Here is a 19,141-nt window from a genome sequence, read left to right on the forward strand (position 1 = left end):
CTCTCTCCCTTCCTCGCCCCCAGCTCTCTCCCTTCCTCGCTCCCAGCTCCCTCCCTCGCCCCCAGCTCTCTCCCTTCCTCGCTCCCAGCTCTCTCCCTTCCTCGCCCCAGCTCTCTCTCTTCCTCGCCCCCAGCTCTCTCCCTTTCTCGCTCCCAGCTCTCCTTTCCTCGCTCCCAGCTCTATCCCTTCCTCGCCCCAGCTCTCTCCCTCGCCCCCAGCTCTCTCCCTTCCTCGCTCCCTCGCCCCCAGCTCTCACTTCCTCGCCCCAGCTTCCTCCCTTCCTCGCCCTGGCTCCCTTCCTTGCTCCCAGCTCTCTCCCTCGCCCCCATCCCTCTCCCTCGCTCCCAGCTCTCTCCCTTCCTCCACCCCAGCTCTCTCCCTTCCTCGCCCCAGCTCTCCCTCGCTCCCAGCTCTCTCTTCCATACTCGTAAACTCTCTTTTTCTATTCCTCTCGTTCGTCCGTTTTCCCTCACACTCGAGCTAACGGGACGGGGACACACACACACACACACACACTCTCTCTCTCTCTCTCTCTCTCTCTCTCTCTCTCTCTCTCTCTCTCTCTCTCTCTCTCTTCTAGAGACTTCCGCCATTCCACAGCTGGTGCAGCAGCGTCGGGGGTGTGTGGGGGGGGTTTGCGTCGTGGTGGCCGTGCCTGCCTGCCTGCCTGCCTGGGTGAGTGAGTGCACGTATTTTTAAGCATGTGGGGTTGGGTTGGGGGGGACGACGACACATCCCACACGGACCAGTCCCTCGGGTAATCCTGGCCGATCAGACGCGCCCTCAACAACCCCCCCATTTTCAGCCTATATGCCGTTTTCTTTCAGCGCTCTTGTCATTTTCATCGAAATCGTCAAGTTATCGGTACATGTTCTTGTTCCTTAACAGCGGTGTTAAAGATGGAAGAGGACACACGAGTCCTTTTTTATCAATAAATTGAATTTAAAATGATACCTGAGACCTCAAATACAATTTGTAAAGTGCAGAATGTTTCGACGCTTATCTACACGTTTCGATTTTTTTCAATAACTAATAAATTAACATACAAATGTACTGAGTACTCAACATTTTTTTTTGTAGAAATGATTAATTTCTTCAGCTTTTGATGATTCATGTAGCGGAAATAATGATTCTGTTTTTCTATCGTATACGAAGTTTATTAATGTATTCACAACAGAGAATGCCATGCACTGTGAGGGGTAGGTTAATATATCCTTTTTTTTAACTGAGCTTATGAATGGCATGTTATTTGCCTTAATAAGATTATTCGTTCGAGTATATGAACCTCCTATGTTTACCATTGCGAGCCACCATTTGTCTCTGGTCTCCAGGTTTAATGAGGGTCAAAATTCCTTCGTCGGCAACACTGGGGGACGTGAAGTAAACACGAGCGTGGGAGGAGGAGGAGGAGGACTGACGCAACACAACACAGCTTATTGGAGTGAACTTATCTCATACAGGAAGGACGTTCTTCCTTGTTTTGAGTGGATGACTCTGAGCCTCTTGTGTTGCGGTGTCGCCCTTTTGTATTGCGTCACCGGCAGGTCTTGCCTTACCTGTGTTGCAGTCTGAGGCACATCTCCTGGTATTGCGTAAAGAACCTTTAATGCTTCTTGTGTTGCGTCACGACCCCGTACAGCGCCCTGTACTTGATTACCAGCCGTACTGTTCCCGTCATTTAATTGCCATCTGTATTGTTCCGTATCTTACGTAACCATTAATACCGTCTCTTATCTCTACACGTTACTTATCCTTTGAGTTGCGTCATTAACCACTACGGAACAACCAATGATGCTCCTTGTAGACGTAACGCTCCTTGTGCTGTGTCACCATTTATCTTGCTCGTGGGTCGCCTCATTATCACCAGTATTGCTCTATTGCGTTGCTTGTTTTACCTTTGGTTTACCAGTTACGGAAGGGAGCGCATCATAAGGCAAGAGAAGGACACATATCTCTAGGTAAGACATGTGTAAAGAGTTCTGCCATTCCGCGGTGTTGGGAATGGGTTAGGTGGTATCGGTTTCTTTCCTTCCGCCGCTAAGCTTTGGAGCTCATTACTTTTCATGTCCTTCCTTGCATCGATCTACCACTTTCTAAAAGGTAGGATTACCTCTTCCTCAAAAAGTCTACTCTCCTTAATATTCCTTTCTGTTAACTAATTCAAGAGTGGCCTCGTGTGCGGTATCGGCATTGCGCCTCCAAACTTTCATATTCTGACTTTTCTCCAAGAGCCTCCAACATACCAAACGAAAATCGATAAACCTTTTAGTACCTTACACCAGCTCACACGTGTTGGCTCAGCGTTCGCTCGGGTCCAACTGGCCTACGATCAAATGTTTGTTGTTGGTGCGAGGCGAAGGATTAGGGGTAAGCAAAGGTTGTTTACATTTGGACTAGATCTGATTCCATACGTAAGAGTATCAATTTAATGTAATTTACGATTATTTATTTAAGAGTGTTACAGGAACGCACCAAAGTCAATTGTTTGTTGGTGCGAGGCGAGGGATTAGGGGTAAGCAAAGGTTGTTTACATTTGGATTAGATCTGATTCGATACGTAAGAGTATCAGTTTAATGTAATTTAAGGTTATTTATTTAAGAGTGTTACAGGGACGTTAAAAAAAATGCAAGACAAATGTTCCCTTGCCTGATGAATTTACTGGGTTGGCAGCGGTGGGGCGGACATACACGCGCTCTGGCAGTGAACAAGATGATTCCCACTGTGTACACTCACAAATCCCGTGCACACGTACACACGCGCACGAGAGTAAAACCACGATGCATATACGATGTTCAGAAATGGGGCAACGCTAATGTAAAATTCTGTCCCCGTAACACACAAATAGTTAACATACACACACACACACACACACACACACGAGGAATTGAATAACAAGTTCAGATGTGTTTTTACAGTGGGAGACACTCTAACCACAGTATCAGTGAGATAGAAGGGGAAGGAAGCCTTAGAAATTGAAATATCTAAAGGAAACATTAAAATTGGGCTTACTTGAAATGCATTGCAGTGTTCCATCGAAGATGTAAATGATGTATAAGAGGCGATCAGTTAACTTCATCCGAAAAAAAAGAAAGAGAAAATGAAATATTAGTAAAGGTGATCACTATAAACTGCTTCACGTGGTGGGAACCTTTACGTCTGTCACCAAGCTATGACATCAACTCCGTCTGGAGATGGGGGACACATGCTGAGAATCATAGAAAACGAGAGGGCATCTGTGAGGACGTCCCAGCTATTTCAGGAGTCTGCAGGGGATACGGACCTGAATTGACTATATTATTCCAAATCTGCGCTTCATTAAGAAATAAAGATATCTCTTGGATTGAACATATTACAGAAACAGTTACAGCAATAAAGTTTAAATGATTTTACGAATACTTCGTTTTGCTGGGTGGTCAGTTGGGTTGCATGCTAATTAACTGTCAGGGTCATTTTAGCCATTAGCATGAACATAAGAAATCACTAGACATAATCATGAACACCTACTTCAGATACGATTGTTATTCGGGCTTAAGGTTTTCCACCCTGATCACTAAACACTTAAAAGAAAATGTAAGTTTATTGCCCATGATAACCATGCACACATATCTTTGTAAGTAGATATCATAAGTACGCGGTGATTAGCTGGGTTCATGCAATCCAAGGCCTTCATCGTTAAAATATATTCGCCTACTTGAAAATCTCTGACATGGTTTCTTATAGCCGTTCTCCTCAATATGCCTAACTAATTTCGTAAGTTACAGAAATATATGTCCTGTACATTAAAGAAATTTCCTTGCAGCTTCCAGCGATAGAAGCGTGTTCTTTGAGGCTCAGACTTGCACACTTTCATGTCGAGAATGTGGGGGTAAGTTTAAATGAAGACTATGTTCATGGCGGGGTTGTGGGTGCAATTGTTAGCTCAAACTAAGGAAATGCTGGTAAATGGAAAGCTGTTAACAGTGATATATTTGTTGCTGTGCTAGAAATTTTCTTTGTCATTGGTTAAACCATGATTAATTGAATTATTGTTTGTTTACAATTAACGAAACTTGTGTGCACTGCCACCATTTACAGTTTTATTACTTACGGTAAGTTTTCCAACCATTCACCACCGTATGCTAAAACGGATGTCTTTGTATTCTTTGTAATGACTTTCTTGCTTTGCTTCTTCTTATGACCCTTGATAACTGTGTATTGCATCTCATGAAGAACTGGTTATTGTAAATATCATCTAAATGATGTAGAAACTTTAAGGGCTATAATCCCTCATTGCTCTCTCCTCTGAGCAAATTTCACGTAATTTAGGCACCATCAGAGTTGCTCTTCTCAGGACTCTTCCAGTTAAATCTTGTTGCTTATTTGTAATTACCGATGTGTGTGTGTGTGTGTGTGTGTGTGTGTGTGTACCAACTTGTGCATAAGAAGATGGAGTTTTATGGTCATAGTGACTCCCATGAAACTCCTTCCCATTTTACAGTTTCTTGAACTTTCTAGTGATCTCTGCATTCATACCTTTCTCAGAATTTGTTTCATTCGTCTTCATCTCCCGTTGTTACAAAAGTCTGTATCATATCTTGTAGTGTGTGGGAGTAATTATCTGATAGTGTGTACTGAGAGGTACTCTTACACTTGAGGGTCCTTGTCTTTGCCTTCCCTTTATATGTTTTATTTTTTTCGGATGTCACTGCATTCACCTCTTTATCAAATTTTCCAGTTCTCATATTTATTACTAAATAATGTCTTTTGCATCTTTTTTTGGCTTTCATGTAGCTCAGTAAATAATTTCCTCTGATTAAAGACCTCTTCCTGGTTTCAAGGAATTTATTAAAATCAACTGAATCATATCAATTCTGGAATTTAAAAGTCATAATATGCCTCTTTGATGTCTGACTTTTAATACCAGTAAGTTTGGTGCTATCCACTTTGTATAGCTCAGAGTCCCAAGTTCAAAAACAGTTTTGTGATGTACCTTTGGACTTGAGCATCTCTATACTCTTCCTCAGGTGGAAGGCTAATCTCAATATGTGGTTATTATCTACGACATCTTGTCCACATACGTACCTTTGGACTTGAGCATCTCTATACTCTTCCACAGGTGGAAGGCTAATCTCAGTATTTGGTTATTATCTACGACATCTTGTCCACATACTTAAAAGTGATTCTCTCACTTGCCAATCTTTACTTTGCTTATCTTAAAAATTTCCATGATACTACCTGGTGATGTTAGGTAATAGGTCTGATTATGATTGTCTCCTAGACCTATAGACAAAAAAAAACATGATTAGCTTACATCTTTCCAGCTTACTCTTCAGTAATCACTCAAAGTTTGCATTTTTGTAGGTGGGTTGGGCCATTCTTTCATCTGTTTTCTTGCGTTACATCACTAACGTAGGAGACAACGACTAAGTATGATAAGAAATAACTTTTTTATGGTTTTATTATGTATTCTGTGTAATTCAGCTTAATATGACTGTCAGTACATCCTTCATCTGTAGGCATTACTCATGCATACTTTCATTGCTTTCACTTATATATTACTGAGGTTACTTTTCTGAATGAAGTCTTTGTTATACTAATCAATATTCTTTCTACGATAACCTTCAGTTGTTATTCAGTGGGTCTGTTGCCCCAACTGTTGTCTGTAGTACCCTTCCCATGTTCATACTGAAGAAGCCTTCCCTGTAAGCTGTTTCAGTTTTATTGTTCTCATTTTCAATTTTGGTTTTCCTGATGCTAAAGCTTCCCTTTCCGCACCTCCTTGAAAGAGATTCTGTGCTTGCTTTTATAGCCAATGCAGTCAAGCTCACTGTAATTGTTCCAAATGCTTTTCAGCCAAATTGCTGTATCATTCCACACTTTCATTAACTTATTCTCACAAGTTTGTTTTTTCAAGACTTGGTCGTTGGTGTATGTGTTTTTACCAATATGCCTATATTTGCATGTAACACACTGAATGCTTATCACTAATCTTTAAAACTGTGCACAGTCTTTTTACTTAGCCTTAACTGCTTTATGTACATACAACTAGTGACATTAGGTATCTTGAGTCATTCCACAATTTTTTCTGCTTTATTAGTTTGAGTGCTTGTGTGAGTGAAATAAGAGGGAATCTGCTCTTGACCCACCCTTGTAATTGGGAATAGAATTACAGATAATATGTAAAATTTTTCTGCATCCTCTGCACCAGATTTAAGCTTTATTCAGGTGAACATGTACTGAATAGTGGTATTCTTATGGGAATGCAACTTTCATAGCTTGTTACCATTTTTCCCTAACATGCTCTTTACATCTTCCGGGTGTAGTTTAGTGACATCCTCTATTTTTGTTTTTGTCATGTAGTTCTTACTGTCTGATCCTATTCATTACAACATCCATTCTTTTTTTGTTGTTGTTGACTTTTCTTATACACAGTGACTGATTTGATATCCATTTCATATGATTTGATATCCATTTCATATAAACAAACATGAAGGTTTCACAGATATCTGTTAACCTACTCCTCTGTGCATATGTTTATAACTGTCCAACAAAATGTATTAACTTCTTTCCAGCTCTTTTACCACTTATCATAATTTCAACATTTGTCCAGAATTTTCTCTATATAGTCATTTCCTCCTTGTAAACCCTAAATCAGGGCAGCATAATTTTACAGTTGTGTAAATATATGGTTTTTATTTCATATAGAATTCTTCAGTTAATCCATTTGATAATGTCTTTAATATTGAATATGAAAATAAGGAGGAAAGGGAGAGTTTGGAGAAGAATTTGTATTCTCTAATACATACTTGTTTAGCCACAACCACATGCAGTAATACCAATTTTCAGTTTCACGTTATATGAATGTAGACTTTTGCCATGGCCTCCCCTTTGATAGGAGTTCCCAGAAGGAATGGGCATGAGATAGATAGACAAATAGACTTTGTATATCATTCATCCATTTCCAGCCTAGCTTGTCCTATTTCACATTGAAGTGACCTGAACAGAACCTCCTTCAAACAGTTTTCCTGTTCTTAGCACCATCCTCCACATAGGTAGCTCATTTATGCATAATCTGGCTTTCCTTCCAGTACTCTACCTCTCAACACTCACTCTCGTTTAGTCATGGTTCATCATTCTCTCTTAAGTGACCGACAGTTTGCTAATCTTTTGCTTTCCCATTTCAATAAATTTCCTACCCCCACACAACTGCTGTACTCTCTTAACTCTTAACTAAATGCTCCAGTACTAGAAATCAATTAAGTGTTACAAATTATATTCATAAATCCTGTAATAATTTTGGGATGTGAAGTAAGGGAATAAATTTTGCAAATTACCTATGCATTTAACATTTATTGGCAATACTGTATCAGATGACATACTACAATTGTTATTTCCATATATATATTACAAATCATAGTCAGACGAATTTTTTATTTATATGAGGTGGGAGGGTATTTGGTTATATGATGATATATATAATCTAACTAAGGATATATGTGTCGGAGGTGGAGGGAACGAGGAGAAGAGGGAGACCAAATTGGAGGTGGAAAGATGGAGTGAAAAAGATTTTGTGTGATCGGGGCCTGAACATGCAGGAGGGTGAAAGGAGGGCAAGGAATAGAGTGAATTGGAGCGATGTGGTATACCGGGGTTGACATGCTGTCAGTGGATTGAATCAGGGCATGTGAAGCGTCTGGGGTAAACCATGGAAAGCTGTGTAGGTATGTATATTTGCGTGTGTGGACGTATGTATATACATGTGTATGGGGGTGGGTTGGGCTATTTCTTTCGTCTGTTTCCTTGCGCTACCTCGCAAACGCGGGAGACAGCGACAAAGCAAAAAAAAAAAAAATATATATATAATCTAACTATTTCTGGGGATAGGGTAGAATAAAATACTATTCACGTATCTCCTGATGTCATAGCAAGCAACTGAGAGTGATAGGAGTGTGGGATCTGAAAATCCTCCCCTCCTGTAGTAATGGAATGAAAGGGGGAACAGAGGAAAGAGCCAATTGAGGATATTTCCTCTAAGGCTCGGTCTCCTGTTCCTGGTGCTGCCTTGCTGGGAAATGAGAGAGCAGGTGGGTATACTGTAGTATATAATATATAATTTAGTTTAAGAAAATATTTCATGTATATATGTATGTATGTATGTATGTATGTATGTATGTATATATATAATTCTCTTGGCAGACAAATTTGAGAATAAATTCTATAATTGGATACTTCTGTACACTTTCTATCAAATATATAAGCCTGATTGACATAAAAAGCTATACATTAATGGGGTTACTAAATAAATATTTTATATTTTCAATCACCATAAAGGATTCTACACAGAGTAGAATTGTGTTGCAGCTGAAGACTGAAGTTCAATCTGGCCCATCTTAAACTGCAGACGGTGAAGCCAGCGAAGAAGGTTTGGCATGGAAGTTGTGTTAGGGCTTAGGTTCTCAGTTTCTGTAGGGGGAGCTGCATTCTGGCAGGCCTGAAGCCTCACTGCTAACTGACCTGGTAACTGGAACACCACAGTTCATTAAAAATAATTAACATATATGAACAAAATATATGACATACATTTTGTACAGAAGCCCTCAGAAAGAACCCACAATGATGTAAGTTTATTCACTTATTTATGATTAACCCAGGACCAACTTCTATGAGTCATGATGTTATCAAGGATCTCAGTAGCTGGAAAATATGAACTCCTTTGTTGAAAATATGAACTCCTTTGTTGAGGGATTCTTCGATGAAACTGTTCTCCAAATGATACAGCATTGCCAAAGGTGACTTCAGTTGCAGTATAACCTCAAGCTTGCAGAGTCCAGTGTAAGTTCTACACTACACACAACAAAAGCTGGAAACTTATCTCTTAACTGTAGTTGGTTTCTCTTCAGTTAATGAAGTATTAAATTATAATCAGAAGTTGCATCATCACGTAACACTGGTAACTAGTATATCACAAGAATACTACAACAGAAGAAATGGAACAGGCAAAATATCATTTAAGTATATTAAAACTGAATTCAAATACATGGATAACAAAATGCTCAGAAAAGTATTTACAGCATATAAGAGATCCAAATCTGGATGTGCATCATCAGCTTCATCACATTACCGACTGAAAAAATAAATCCAATATGGAAGACCCTGTGGATAGGAGCAAAGACTGTGTTGGGTTCATGCTGAAATAGATTTCACACTACTTAGGTCATCTGAAGTGATATTATATAATGTTAATGAACCCTGTCACAAAAAGCAGGAAATAATCCCTCATAAGCATTTAGTACAGAGCACTGCAATTATTACATCTTATATGTTACCCACTAGAAAAAGCTATCCAAAAACCTGCTAAATGTTTGCATGTCTGATCTTAATCATTTATCTTTTGAAGAAAGGAATAAATGTAATATAAATTTGAAAAAGTGTGGTATCAGAAGCAAACTAAATTAATTTTTTTTATTAGACACGTTCTTTACATAAGCAATAAGTCTTATGATGAATAATAAACTCCATGAGTAAATATTTTGGGGCATGATATATCGCACAGAAACATAGTGATTCTAACCAATACAATTCACAATGTCTCAGTGGCAATCTGTTGTGAACACAAAAACACTGAAGTATAAATGACATGAATATAAGAAACAAAGTCTTCTGGAGCCTCTTGCTGACCATGGCTTTATCAGTGCCTCCTGATAATATTTGTAGTACATATTAGTTGTTTTCAAGTACTGTACAGTATAGTTGTTCATGGAAATACAGTACCAAACTCTATAATATAGCAAGTCAACTGGCATATATATACATCAGTATACAGCCATCTGGCTTAGACTGGATTGTGTGTGTATGCTTGTATGCACATAGGAATAAAGATACGATATCTATACCCAAAGTTGAAAGACAAGAAGACGAGTTTAAAACTCTGTCTATGACACAAATTGTAATCACAGCTGTGCATGATGAAAAAATTGGGGAGTAAAACTTCAGTGGGGTGATAAATTGAATAAAGCTAACATTCTGTGAAGATTGATAATAATGAAACTAACCTTATTGTGATGAGTGTAGAGAACTGGAGCCCAGAGTGGCAATAACTTGGTAAGGACTGTGGAACGACACTCCTGCAAAGCTTCCATTAAACTGAGGAAATGAAGGTTGACCATTTCACCAAGCTGGGTTGGAGGAGGAACAAGAGATGATATCAGAGTAAAAAAAAAAAAAAAAGTTTTAAAGACTGAAAAACATTTTCTCTCCAAGGTGGAACCCCATGAGTGACGAGAGATTACATGGATTGCAGGGGGTCTGATCCCTTTAACCCCAAACTTGTGTATGTGAACTTGCATGTATTCTTTACCCTTTGACAATTATCATGGTGAGCCTTACAGCTGAGAGCATACCTAACTCAAGGATGAGGGTCCTTAGAAAAAAAGTGAAATACAATAAGAGAACAACAAAGACAAGTGAAAATTACCTTCTAACATCATCCCAGATTCTGATTAGGATAACTGCCTTCTTTTATCCCATGCAAGAATATTGGTATATTCCTTCTATGACGATTTCTTAAGAAATCATCATAGATGCTAGAAGAGGAAAAATATCACATGAACAGAAATAGCAAAAATATCACTAAAAACAAGGACAGTGAGCAAAAGTATCCCTACACTCTCCATACCAAGCTTTAACTGAGGCAGTAAATTACATCCTTTGACTTCTAAGACTGATTGAATCTTCACTGATAACTTAGGAATATAAGGTGATCTCACCTTTTTAAAGGCAAGATCTCATCAGTATACCATTACATATCAGCCAACTTATTAGTAAGTAAATCAGAATGAGCCTATACTGGTATCATTCTATGGGGCTCCACATTAAGTGCACTGTGGGCCACTGCAAAAGTGTAAGAGTTCTGTGTCTAGAAGATCCTATGAGTAAAGCATCATCAAAAAGTTCTGCTAGTATAGTGTGTCATTAGTGCACTAGGTGAGCCTGAAGAATTTTTGACTTCATGTTTTGTCTTCTTTACCCCAGTGATGATATGGGAATGTCAGATGATCTTAAATAAGAATAAAGAAAAACATTTGGAAAGGTTTGACAATAAAAAAAGCTTCCTTGAATTAAATCACTTCCTCTCCCCAACAGCCAAGCACAGGAGGCATCTTGTGTATCAGAATGTCATTCACAGTTAATTGAAAAAATAGTGTGTTGAGATTACTGCTTGGTGCCAACTACTTGGTAATAAGACATTATGTCTGGTTTCAAATCAATGTACACCCATCAGTTGTGGTGTCTATCTCTGGGTAACTCCCTTCCTGCAGCTTGTACTGTAAAGCTTCTTCTGAGAAAAGAAAACCCTAAATGAATAAAAGAAAAAAATGAACAGACAAGTTTGATGGGGTAGATGAACAAGGCAAAGAAAATGGTTACTACTACATTGACGGAAGACAAATGTAATAATTCAAAAAGCCTAGAGCAAGGAAAAGTGTATGCTTACACCTGACTAAGAAATTCTAACAATAAAAGAATCAATCTATGTATGTGCAGGGATGCAGAGGTACACCTATTCTAGTGACTGAGTTGCTCTGAAAAAAAAATCAATGAAATCTGAGGAGTACTATAGACTCATGCTTTAAACTTCGGTGGACTGGTGACATCACATCCCAGATGGTTGCTAACATTGTTCATGAGTAACTAGCTGACACAAAGGGCGAATAGTTGTCAAAGGCAGGAGAATACTCGAAATCCCCCCACTCAGTGTTTTTCTAATTACTGTATATTTTCTAGTATGTGTGTGTGTCCCTCTATTATCCTTCAGTATTTTACTCTTACTTGAAGGTGCTCTCATTCTCTCTATCTCTCTCTCATTTTTTCTGGGTGTGTTACATATTTCTGGATATGTCTGCTATGATGTATTACATAAACTGGGCTATCAGTTTTGTATTACCTACTGAAGTGTGTTCTGTAATTTACACATTATGTCTCATAAGGACCAAAATTTTCAGATATACATAGAGAATGAAATTGGGATAACAACATGTGAAAGTCAATCTAGTCATAAAACCAGTGAGAAAAGGTAAAAAGTGCCATACGAGTTTGTAAATCTATCTTTCCAACGACTACAACATGCTTTAGGGAGTTTCAGAGGATATTAATGTGATAATATCACTAAGGGAGAGATGCATGTGCCAGTTAAGTTAGATATGATCTGCAAAGATTCTTTAAGTCTCGATTTCTACATACACCTCGGGTACAGGATGGGCATGCACCAAGGATTTTCTTTACTTACAGGTCTCCACTACATGCGCCTATGAAGACCTTGACTTCTTGCCCTATGATAATATATTTGAGAATACTCTAGAGCATCTCAGATATGTAATTAGTGTTCTGGTCTTTTCCAAACAATATACAGCATCTAAATTGTTGAATATATGACTGTTACACTAAAAAAGAAAGAAAATCGTGGAAGCATGCAGTCTGTATAGCATCCATTCCCCTTAATAAAATAAATTGCTACCGAGAAAACTCCATGACTAATATATCATCAAACCTCACTAGTGGGTAATGGTTGTCTAGCAATTTAATCAAATTATGATGCCTAGTTATCATATGATTTAGTCAGTATAATTTTTCAGTGAAGCAGTGTGAAGCAAACAGTATGCAGAAAAGGAGAGCATCATACATGAAAGTATTATGTAAGGCTGGTCCACATTGTGAATGTGACCACTTTGACCACATACCAATTTTTGATCAAGCAGCAATGGTAAGAGTTTTTCCTAACTCATCAGTACCATCTGCTCAGATGCTCTGTAACACTATAAGGCACCCCTCATTTCTTCTGAGTACTTAAAACACTTTAAAGTCAATATTACAGATATGAATTATGCATATTTCCAATTGACTAAAACTATGTGGTCACTGCAAGATATCCACACACCACTAGTGAGCTATGCACTAAGTGTCCACATATCAATGGGTTTTAATACATATTTAGATAAAATACCTGGGCTGTTTCAGTTTCCTGAGGTCAAACGGCAGCCCAACATAGGTAAGGGGCGAGAAATATATGAAAACTGTATAATACAATTAATATAAGAGCAGCAAGTTAACCAGCCCTAAAAACTCATCTCCCATGATTATTTAAATACATTCAATTAATCATGATTAAATGAAGAAAGAACTCCATATCAAATGAATGAGATAATTAGATCTGGAATGTAGTTTATACTGAATTTCTATGGATCTCTAAATGGAATATTTATAGAAAAATTCTTCTGATGGGAATTCCTATATATTATTTCAATCTAAAACTATAAATCTTTTTAAAGTATCTTTAAGAGTGATTACTTCGTATAATTTGTTGGAAACATATTAGGGTTCATGCTGTCACTAAAAGTTTCAAAAATTATACAACCTGGAAAATGAATAATGGTGCAATTCTTGGGCAAAAGTGGCATGAAAGGTAAACCTAATCTACATTTTTAGATCTTCTTTCCTTAAAAATTACTTACCATGTCTTCAGTGCCATCACCACACTGAAAAAGGTTGAAGAGTTTCTTCATTTTTTCATTACAGACTTTATAGTATTTGATATTATGAGACTGTACGTTTCCTGATCCACCCAGATTGACTGGGATTGGAGAAATGATAAAAGACATAGACATATGGATAGAGAGAGAGATAGATAAATAGACAGATAGATTGCTTTTACAAAATAACTAGTCATCATTTAGAGTATATGCAACACAAGCAAATTTGGCAGTGATTTAGTTTAAGGAAATCCCAGAAGTATCTTACAGAATTGGAAGAAAAGCACATCACTAAACTCCTAAAACTTCAGAAGTGACTTGAAGGGTAGTGATGAAATATAATATTAACCGTCACAGGACAGTGCAAAGGAATGTAGATGCGAAAATTCAAAAACATATTTTAATCATCATCAAACTAGAAATGTCAAGAGAAGCTGAAAAAAAAAAAATAGTCAGGCAAAATAATCTTATTTGTTGTAGTGCAGACATTTCAACTTGGCATGCCAGCTGAGTCAGTGCTCACTCAGCTTACAGTTGGTTTGTTGACACCCAGAATATTCACTAATATCTACACTATTATTTGTTTTTTATTTCATCTACGTCACCTTTCATCATAATCAAAATCATATCCTTCTTGTGATCATAACACTTCCATATCTGTGGAATCATCATCACTATCTTCAATGCTCAAAGGGACTATCACTGATTTGATGGGCTGTAGGTACTGAGTGCACACACCTATAAGTGCCAGTTTCATAGTTTCTCCCATTGTGTTATATGAGTGATTGACACCAGGATTTTTCTCCAGTGCTAATTATAATTTCTTTTAACATACAAGGCATCTTTTATGCACAAAAATTGCACCTTTTAAGTTAAATGAGGGTAGAAAAATGCAAGCTAAACAAATGTCTTTAGTATCTACATCTTTGGCCTTCATATATGTTTGCAGTTTTGAAAGTGTTAGATAATCCAATCATAATAGTAAATGATGGTGGAAAGTCTAAAAAGATCATGGAAAATGGCTTAGTTAATGTAGAACTCAGTAAAATATGTGTAGAGAACAACAGTACTCATGAAAACCTTGCCTAACGTTCCGAAGAAGCTGAGATTTATAATAATTTTCAATGATACTTTCAAAATATACCAACAGCATTGTTATCTGTTGCGTTTTGCTGTAGGGTGAAAAATGTTTGCTGGAAACTTTTTTTCACTGGAATATGTTTACATGCATAGGAATGCACGCAATGCACAAACCTTTCATCTACCAGATGTTCACAAGCAATCATGTCACTTTTTTCTTCATAACATCGAAATTAAAGTAAATTTTGGTGGTGGTGGGGGAAGGGGGGGTGTGGGGTTTGGAGTCTGGGGAGGTTTTCATAGGTTCCTTTGATTTCTAGACATGTTTGACTCACAGCCATTTTTTAGGCCCACATTTTTCCCAGATCACAGCCCTTTCTACTGTCCTCTTATCTATCATAACAGAACTACTTAATTTAATTTTTTCTCACCAAAACCCCTTTTGAAACACTTCTAATAAGAATTAGGAGTCCAGTGATATGCTCTTTATCCACCTTTATAAGTTACTTCTGTGGTATAACAATAAATCTACTCCTGAGAAAAGTTGTACATGTGTTCATGCTTATCCAATTTCACTTGGATGAAAAGAGGAAATGACAAAAAAATTCCAAAGAAAAAGTGTTTCAAAAACGAGTTCCATGGCAGCATGGAGATTACATAAGTTAACAGAAATACAACTTTTGAATAGTAGTAAGAGAATACATTGAGATTCCTATATAGAGATCCATACATATCTAAGCATCAGACATGACACACACATGAAATTCACTTACCACACCACAGGCATCATCACATAGGCCATGAACAAACTAAACACACTCAGAACATTCACTCACATCTGATTTGGACAAGAAAAAGAGGTCTTTAGTGTCCTCGGTAAACAATTTATTCACCCCACTCCCAAACTACACCTCACCTGCCTGGTCATCCACCTTGTTACAGTAAATATAATAAAGCTGCAAACCATACAAAAAAGAGCACTGCCTGACCACCGCAGACATTCATCATTTACATAATGTGACAAAAAGCTCCCTGTACAATCCTCCCTTGAAATGCCTGGCACTCAGTTCTCTGCAACAGCGCTAGTCCTTTCACATATTAATCACTCCCTAAAAAGACCACCAAACTCAGGTAGAAGTGAAAAACCAACCCTGTGCCTCACATTTCAGTAACCTATAGTCAAAGATCCCTTCTCCCCCATAAATGTGACAATAACAAAACGTACACAATTAAATGACCTGATGGGCACTAAATACCTATCCTTCCAACCCAGTTCTAAAAACCATTTCACCAGACATACACTCATCTGAAGCTATGCTTCCCTGACATGTAAGAGTTACACTTTATTGTTTTAAGTTCTGACCTCTGGGTACTACAGGAGTTCCATAGAAGGGACTCTTGAGGCAGAAAGTTAGTCATGTAAAAATTCAAGATCTGCACATTGGATGGTCACAAAGACTTTGGAGTTTTTGCATTCTACTTACATAATAAGTTTAAGTGCTGAAACACTTCAACTGTCCTCTGTATAAGCATTTACTCTGAGTATTTAATTGCTTTTAACCTTCCGGATATTACTTAGTGTATTATGATGCTACTGTACTATGGCAAAAGAAGCAATAGTGTATAGAAAAAGTTAAGAATATATTCATTAAGTTATCTTTCTCTATTTGACAAAAATAGGCCTGCCAAGTAATCATCTAACGGTAAAAATAACTTTTTTTTCTCAGATATCCCTGATTCTAAAGATGGGGCTTTATATATACATGTGTATGTAGGTGGGTTAGGCCATTCTTTCGTCTGCTTCCTTGTGCTACTTCGCTAACGCGGGAGACAGCGACAAAGTAAAATAAAATATGAATATATTTTTATAATTATTTTATTTTGCTTTGTCGCTGTCTCCCACGTTTGCGAGGTAGCGCAAGGAAACAGACGAAAGAATGGCCCAACCCACCACCATACACATGTATATACATACACGTCCACACATGCAAATATACATACCTATACATCTCAACGTATACATATATATACACAGACATATACATATATACACATGTACATAATTCATACTGTCTGCCTTTATTCATTCCCATCGCCACCTCGCCACACATGAAATAACAACCCCCTCCCCCCTCATGTGTGCGAGGTAGCACTAGGAAAAGACAACAAAGGCCCCATTCGTTCACACTCAGTCTCTAGCTGTCATGTAATAATGCACCGAAACCACAGCTCCCTTTCCACATCCAGGCCCCACAGAACTTTCTATGGTTTACCCCAGACGCTTCACATGCCCTGGTTCAATCCAGTGACAGCACGTCGACCCCGGAATACCACATCGTTCCAATTCACTCTATTCCTTGCACGCCTTTCACCCTCCTGCATGTTCAGGCCACGATCACTCAAAATCGTTTTCACTCCATCTTTCCACCTCCAATTTGGTCTCCCACTTGTCCTCATTCCCTCCACCTCTGACACATATATCCTCTTTGTCAATCTTTCCTCACTCATTCTTTCCATGTGACCAAACCATTTCAAAACACCCTCTTCTGCCCTCACAACCACACTCTTTTTATTACCACACATCTCTCTTACCCTTACATTACTTACTCGATCAAACCACCTCACACCACATATTGTCCTCAAACATCTCATTTCTAGCACATCCACCCTCCTGCGCACAACTCTATCCATAGCCCACGCCTCACAACCATACAACATTGTTGGAACCACTATTCCTTCAAACATACCCATTTTTGCTTTCCGAGATAATGTTCTCGACTTCCACACATTCTTCAAGGCTCCCAGAATTTTCACCCCCTCCCCCACCCTATGATTCACTTCCACTTCCATGGTTCCATCCACTGCCAAATCCACTCCCAGATATCTAAAACACTTCACTTCCTCCAATTTTTCTCCATTCAAACTTACCTCCCAATTGATTTGACCCTCAACCCTACTGTACCTAATAACCTTGCTCTTATTCACATTTACTCAACTTTCTTCTTTCACACACTTTACCAAACTCAGTCACCAGCTTCTGCAGTTTCTCACATGAATCAGCCACCAGCACTGGATCATCAGCGAACAACAACTGACTCACTTCCCAAGCTCTCTCATCCACAACAGACTGCATACTTGCCCCTCTTTCCAAAACCCTTGCATTCACCTCCCTAACAACCACATCCATAAACAAATTAAACAACCATGGAGACATCACACACCCCTGCCGCAAACCTACATTCACTGAGAACCAATCACTTTCCTCTCTTACTACACGTACACATGCCTTACATCCTCGATAAAAACTTTACACTGCTTCTAACAACTTGCCTCCCACACCATATATTCTTAATACCTTCCACAGAGCATCTCTATCAACTCTATCATATGCCTTCTCCAGATCCATAAATGCTACATACAAATCCATTTGCTTTTCTAAGTATTTCTCACACACATTCCTCAAAGCAAACACCTGATCCACACATCCTCTACCACTTCTGAAACCACACTGCTCTTCCCCAATCTGATGCTCTGTACATGCCTTCACCCTCTCAATCAATACCCTCCCATAAAATTTCCCAGGAATACTCGACAAACTTATACCTCTGTAATTTGAGCACTCATCTTTGTCCCCTTTGCCTTTGTACAATGGCACTATGCAAGCATTCCGCCAATCCTCAGGCACCTCACCATGAATCATACATACATTAAATAACCTTACCAACCAGTCAACAATACAGTCACCACCTTTTTTTTATAAATACCACTGCAATATCCCCTCTTTCCTTTAAACACACCCTGGTTTCACAGCAAGATCTTATGATATTCTATTTTCTGTATCTCTCTTCCCTTATCTCTGTATTCCTATTCTTCTCAAAGTTTGATAAATCTCCTTTCCTTCCCCCATCCCAGAAAAAGAATATTTTTCTCAGTTATATCTTAGGCATTAAATCCTCAAAATATTTCACATTTTTTTATTTCATTTTGCTCTAATAATAACAATAACGTGAAGCATCTAGGGTAAACCATGGAAAGGTTTGTGGGGCCTGGATGTGGAAAGGGAGCTGTGGTTTCGGTGCATTACACATGACAGCTAGAGACAGTGTGAACAAATGTGGCCTTTGTTGTCTTTTCCTAGCACTACCTCGCATGCACGTGGGGGGAGGGGTGTGCCATTTCATGTGTGGCGGGGTGGCAGCGGGAGTGGATGAAGGCAGCATGTATAAATATGTATATGTCTATGTATGTACATGTAGGTATACGTTGAAATATATAGGTATGTGTATGTGTGTGGGCGTTTATGTATATAAATGTGTATGTGGGTGGGTTGGGCCATTCTTTCGTTTGTTTCCTTGCGCTACCTCGCTAACGTGGGAACAGCGATAAAGTATAATAAATGAAATAAATGATAATAATAATGATAATAATACAGGTACACCACTGATTTTCCGGCACTCTTGGTTCCAATGCCTTACCGAATAAACCATTTTATTGGACCAACTGTGGTCATGAAATAATGACTCATCAACACACCTCTAACCCACTAATTATTCATC

General features: G+C 38.5%; 2 protein-coding genes across 14 annotated transcripts in view; both read right to left on the reverse strand.

Annotated features, from left to right (window-relative positions):
* LOC139762699 (7SK snRNA methylphosphate capping enzyme-like) overlaps window positions 1–3,166 on the reverse strand; it is a 55,333-nt gene extending 52,167 nt beyond the window's left edge. The window contains exon 1 of the mRNA XM_071687682.1: window positions 3,010–3,166. Coding sequence (XP_071543783.1) covers window positions 3,010–3,076 — 67 coding nt within the window. The 5' untranslated portion in view covers window positions 3,077–3,166. The remainder of the gene's footprint in view (window positions 1–3,009) is intronic.
* A 4,150-nt stretch (window positions 3,167–7,316) lies between these two features.
* The window catches only part of unc79 (UNC-79 domain-containing protein), a 216,704-nt gene continuing 204,879 nt past the window's right edge, over window positions 7,317–19,141 (reverse strand). For 9 of the 13 annotated variants that reach the window (XM_071687677.1, XM_071687676.1, XM_071687673.1 and 6 more), the window contains 4 exons: window positions 13,488–13,511; window positions 12,980–12,997; window positions 10,032–10,154; window positions 7,317–8,500 (listed from right to left, as the gene is read on the reverse strand). In XM_071687677.1, the coding sequence (XP_071543778.1) occupies window positions 8,315–8,500; window positions 10,032–10,154; window positions 12,980–12,997; window positions 13,488–13,511 (351 nt within the window). In that variant the 3' untranslated portion in view covers window positions 7,317–8,314. The other 4 variants (XM_071687680.1, XM_071687670.1, XM_071687671.1 and 1 more) reach the window with 4 other exon arrangements.

The sequence above is a fragment of the Panulirus ornatus genome, chromosome 44 (genome assembly GCF_036320965.1).
Source record: "Panulirus ornatus isolate Po-2019 chromosome 44, ASM3632096v1, whole genome shotgun sequence".
NCBI lineage: Eukaryota > Metazoa > Arthropoda > Malacostraca > Decapoda > Palinuridae > Panulirus > Panulirus ornatus.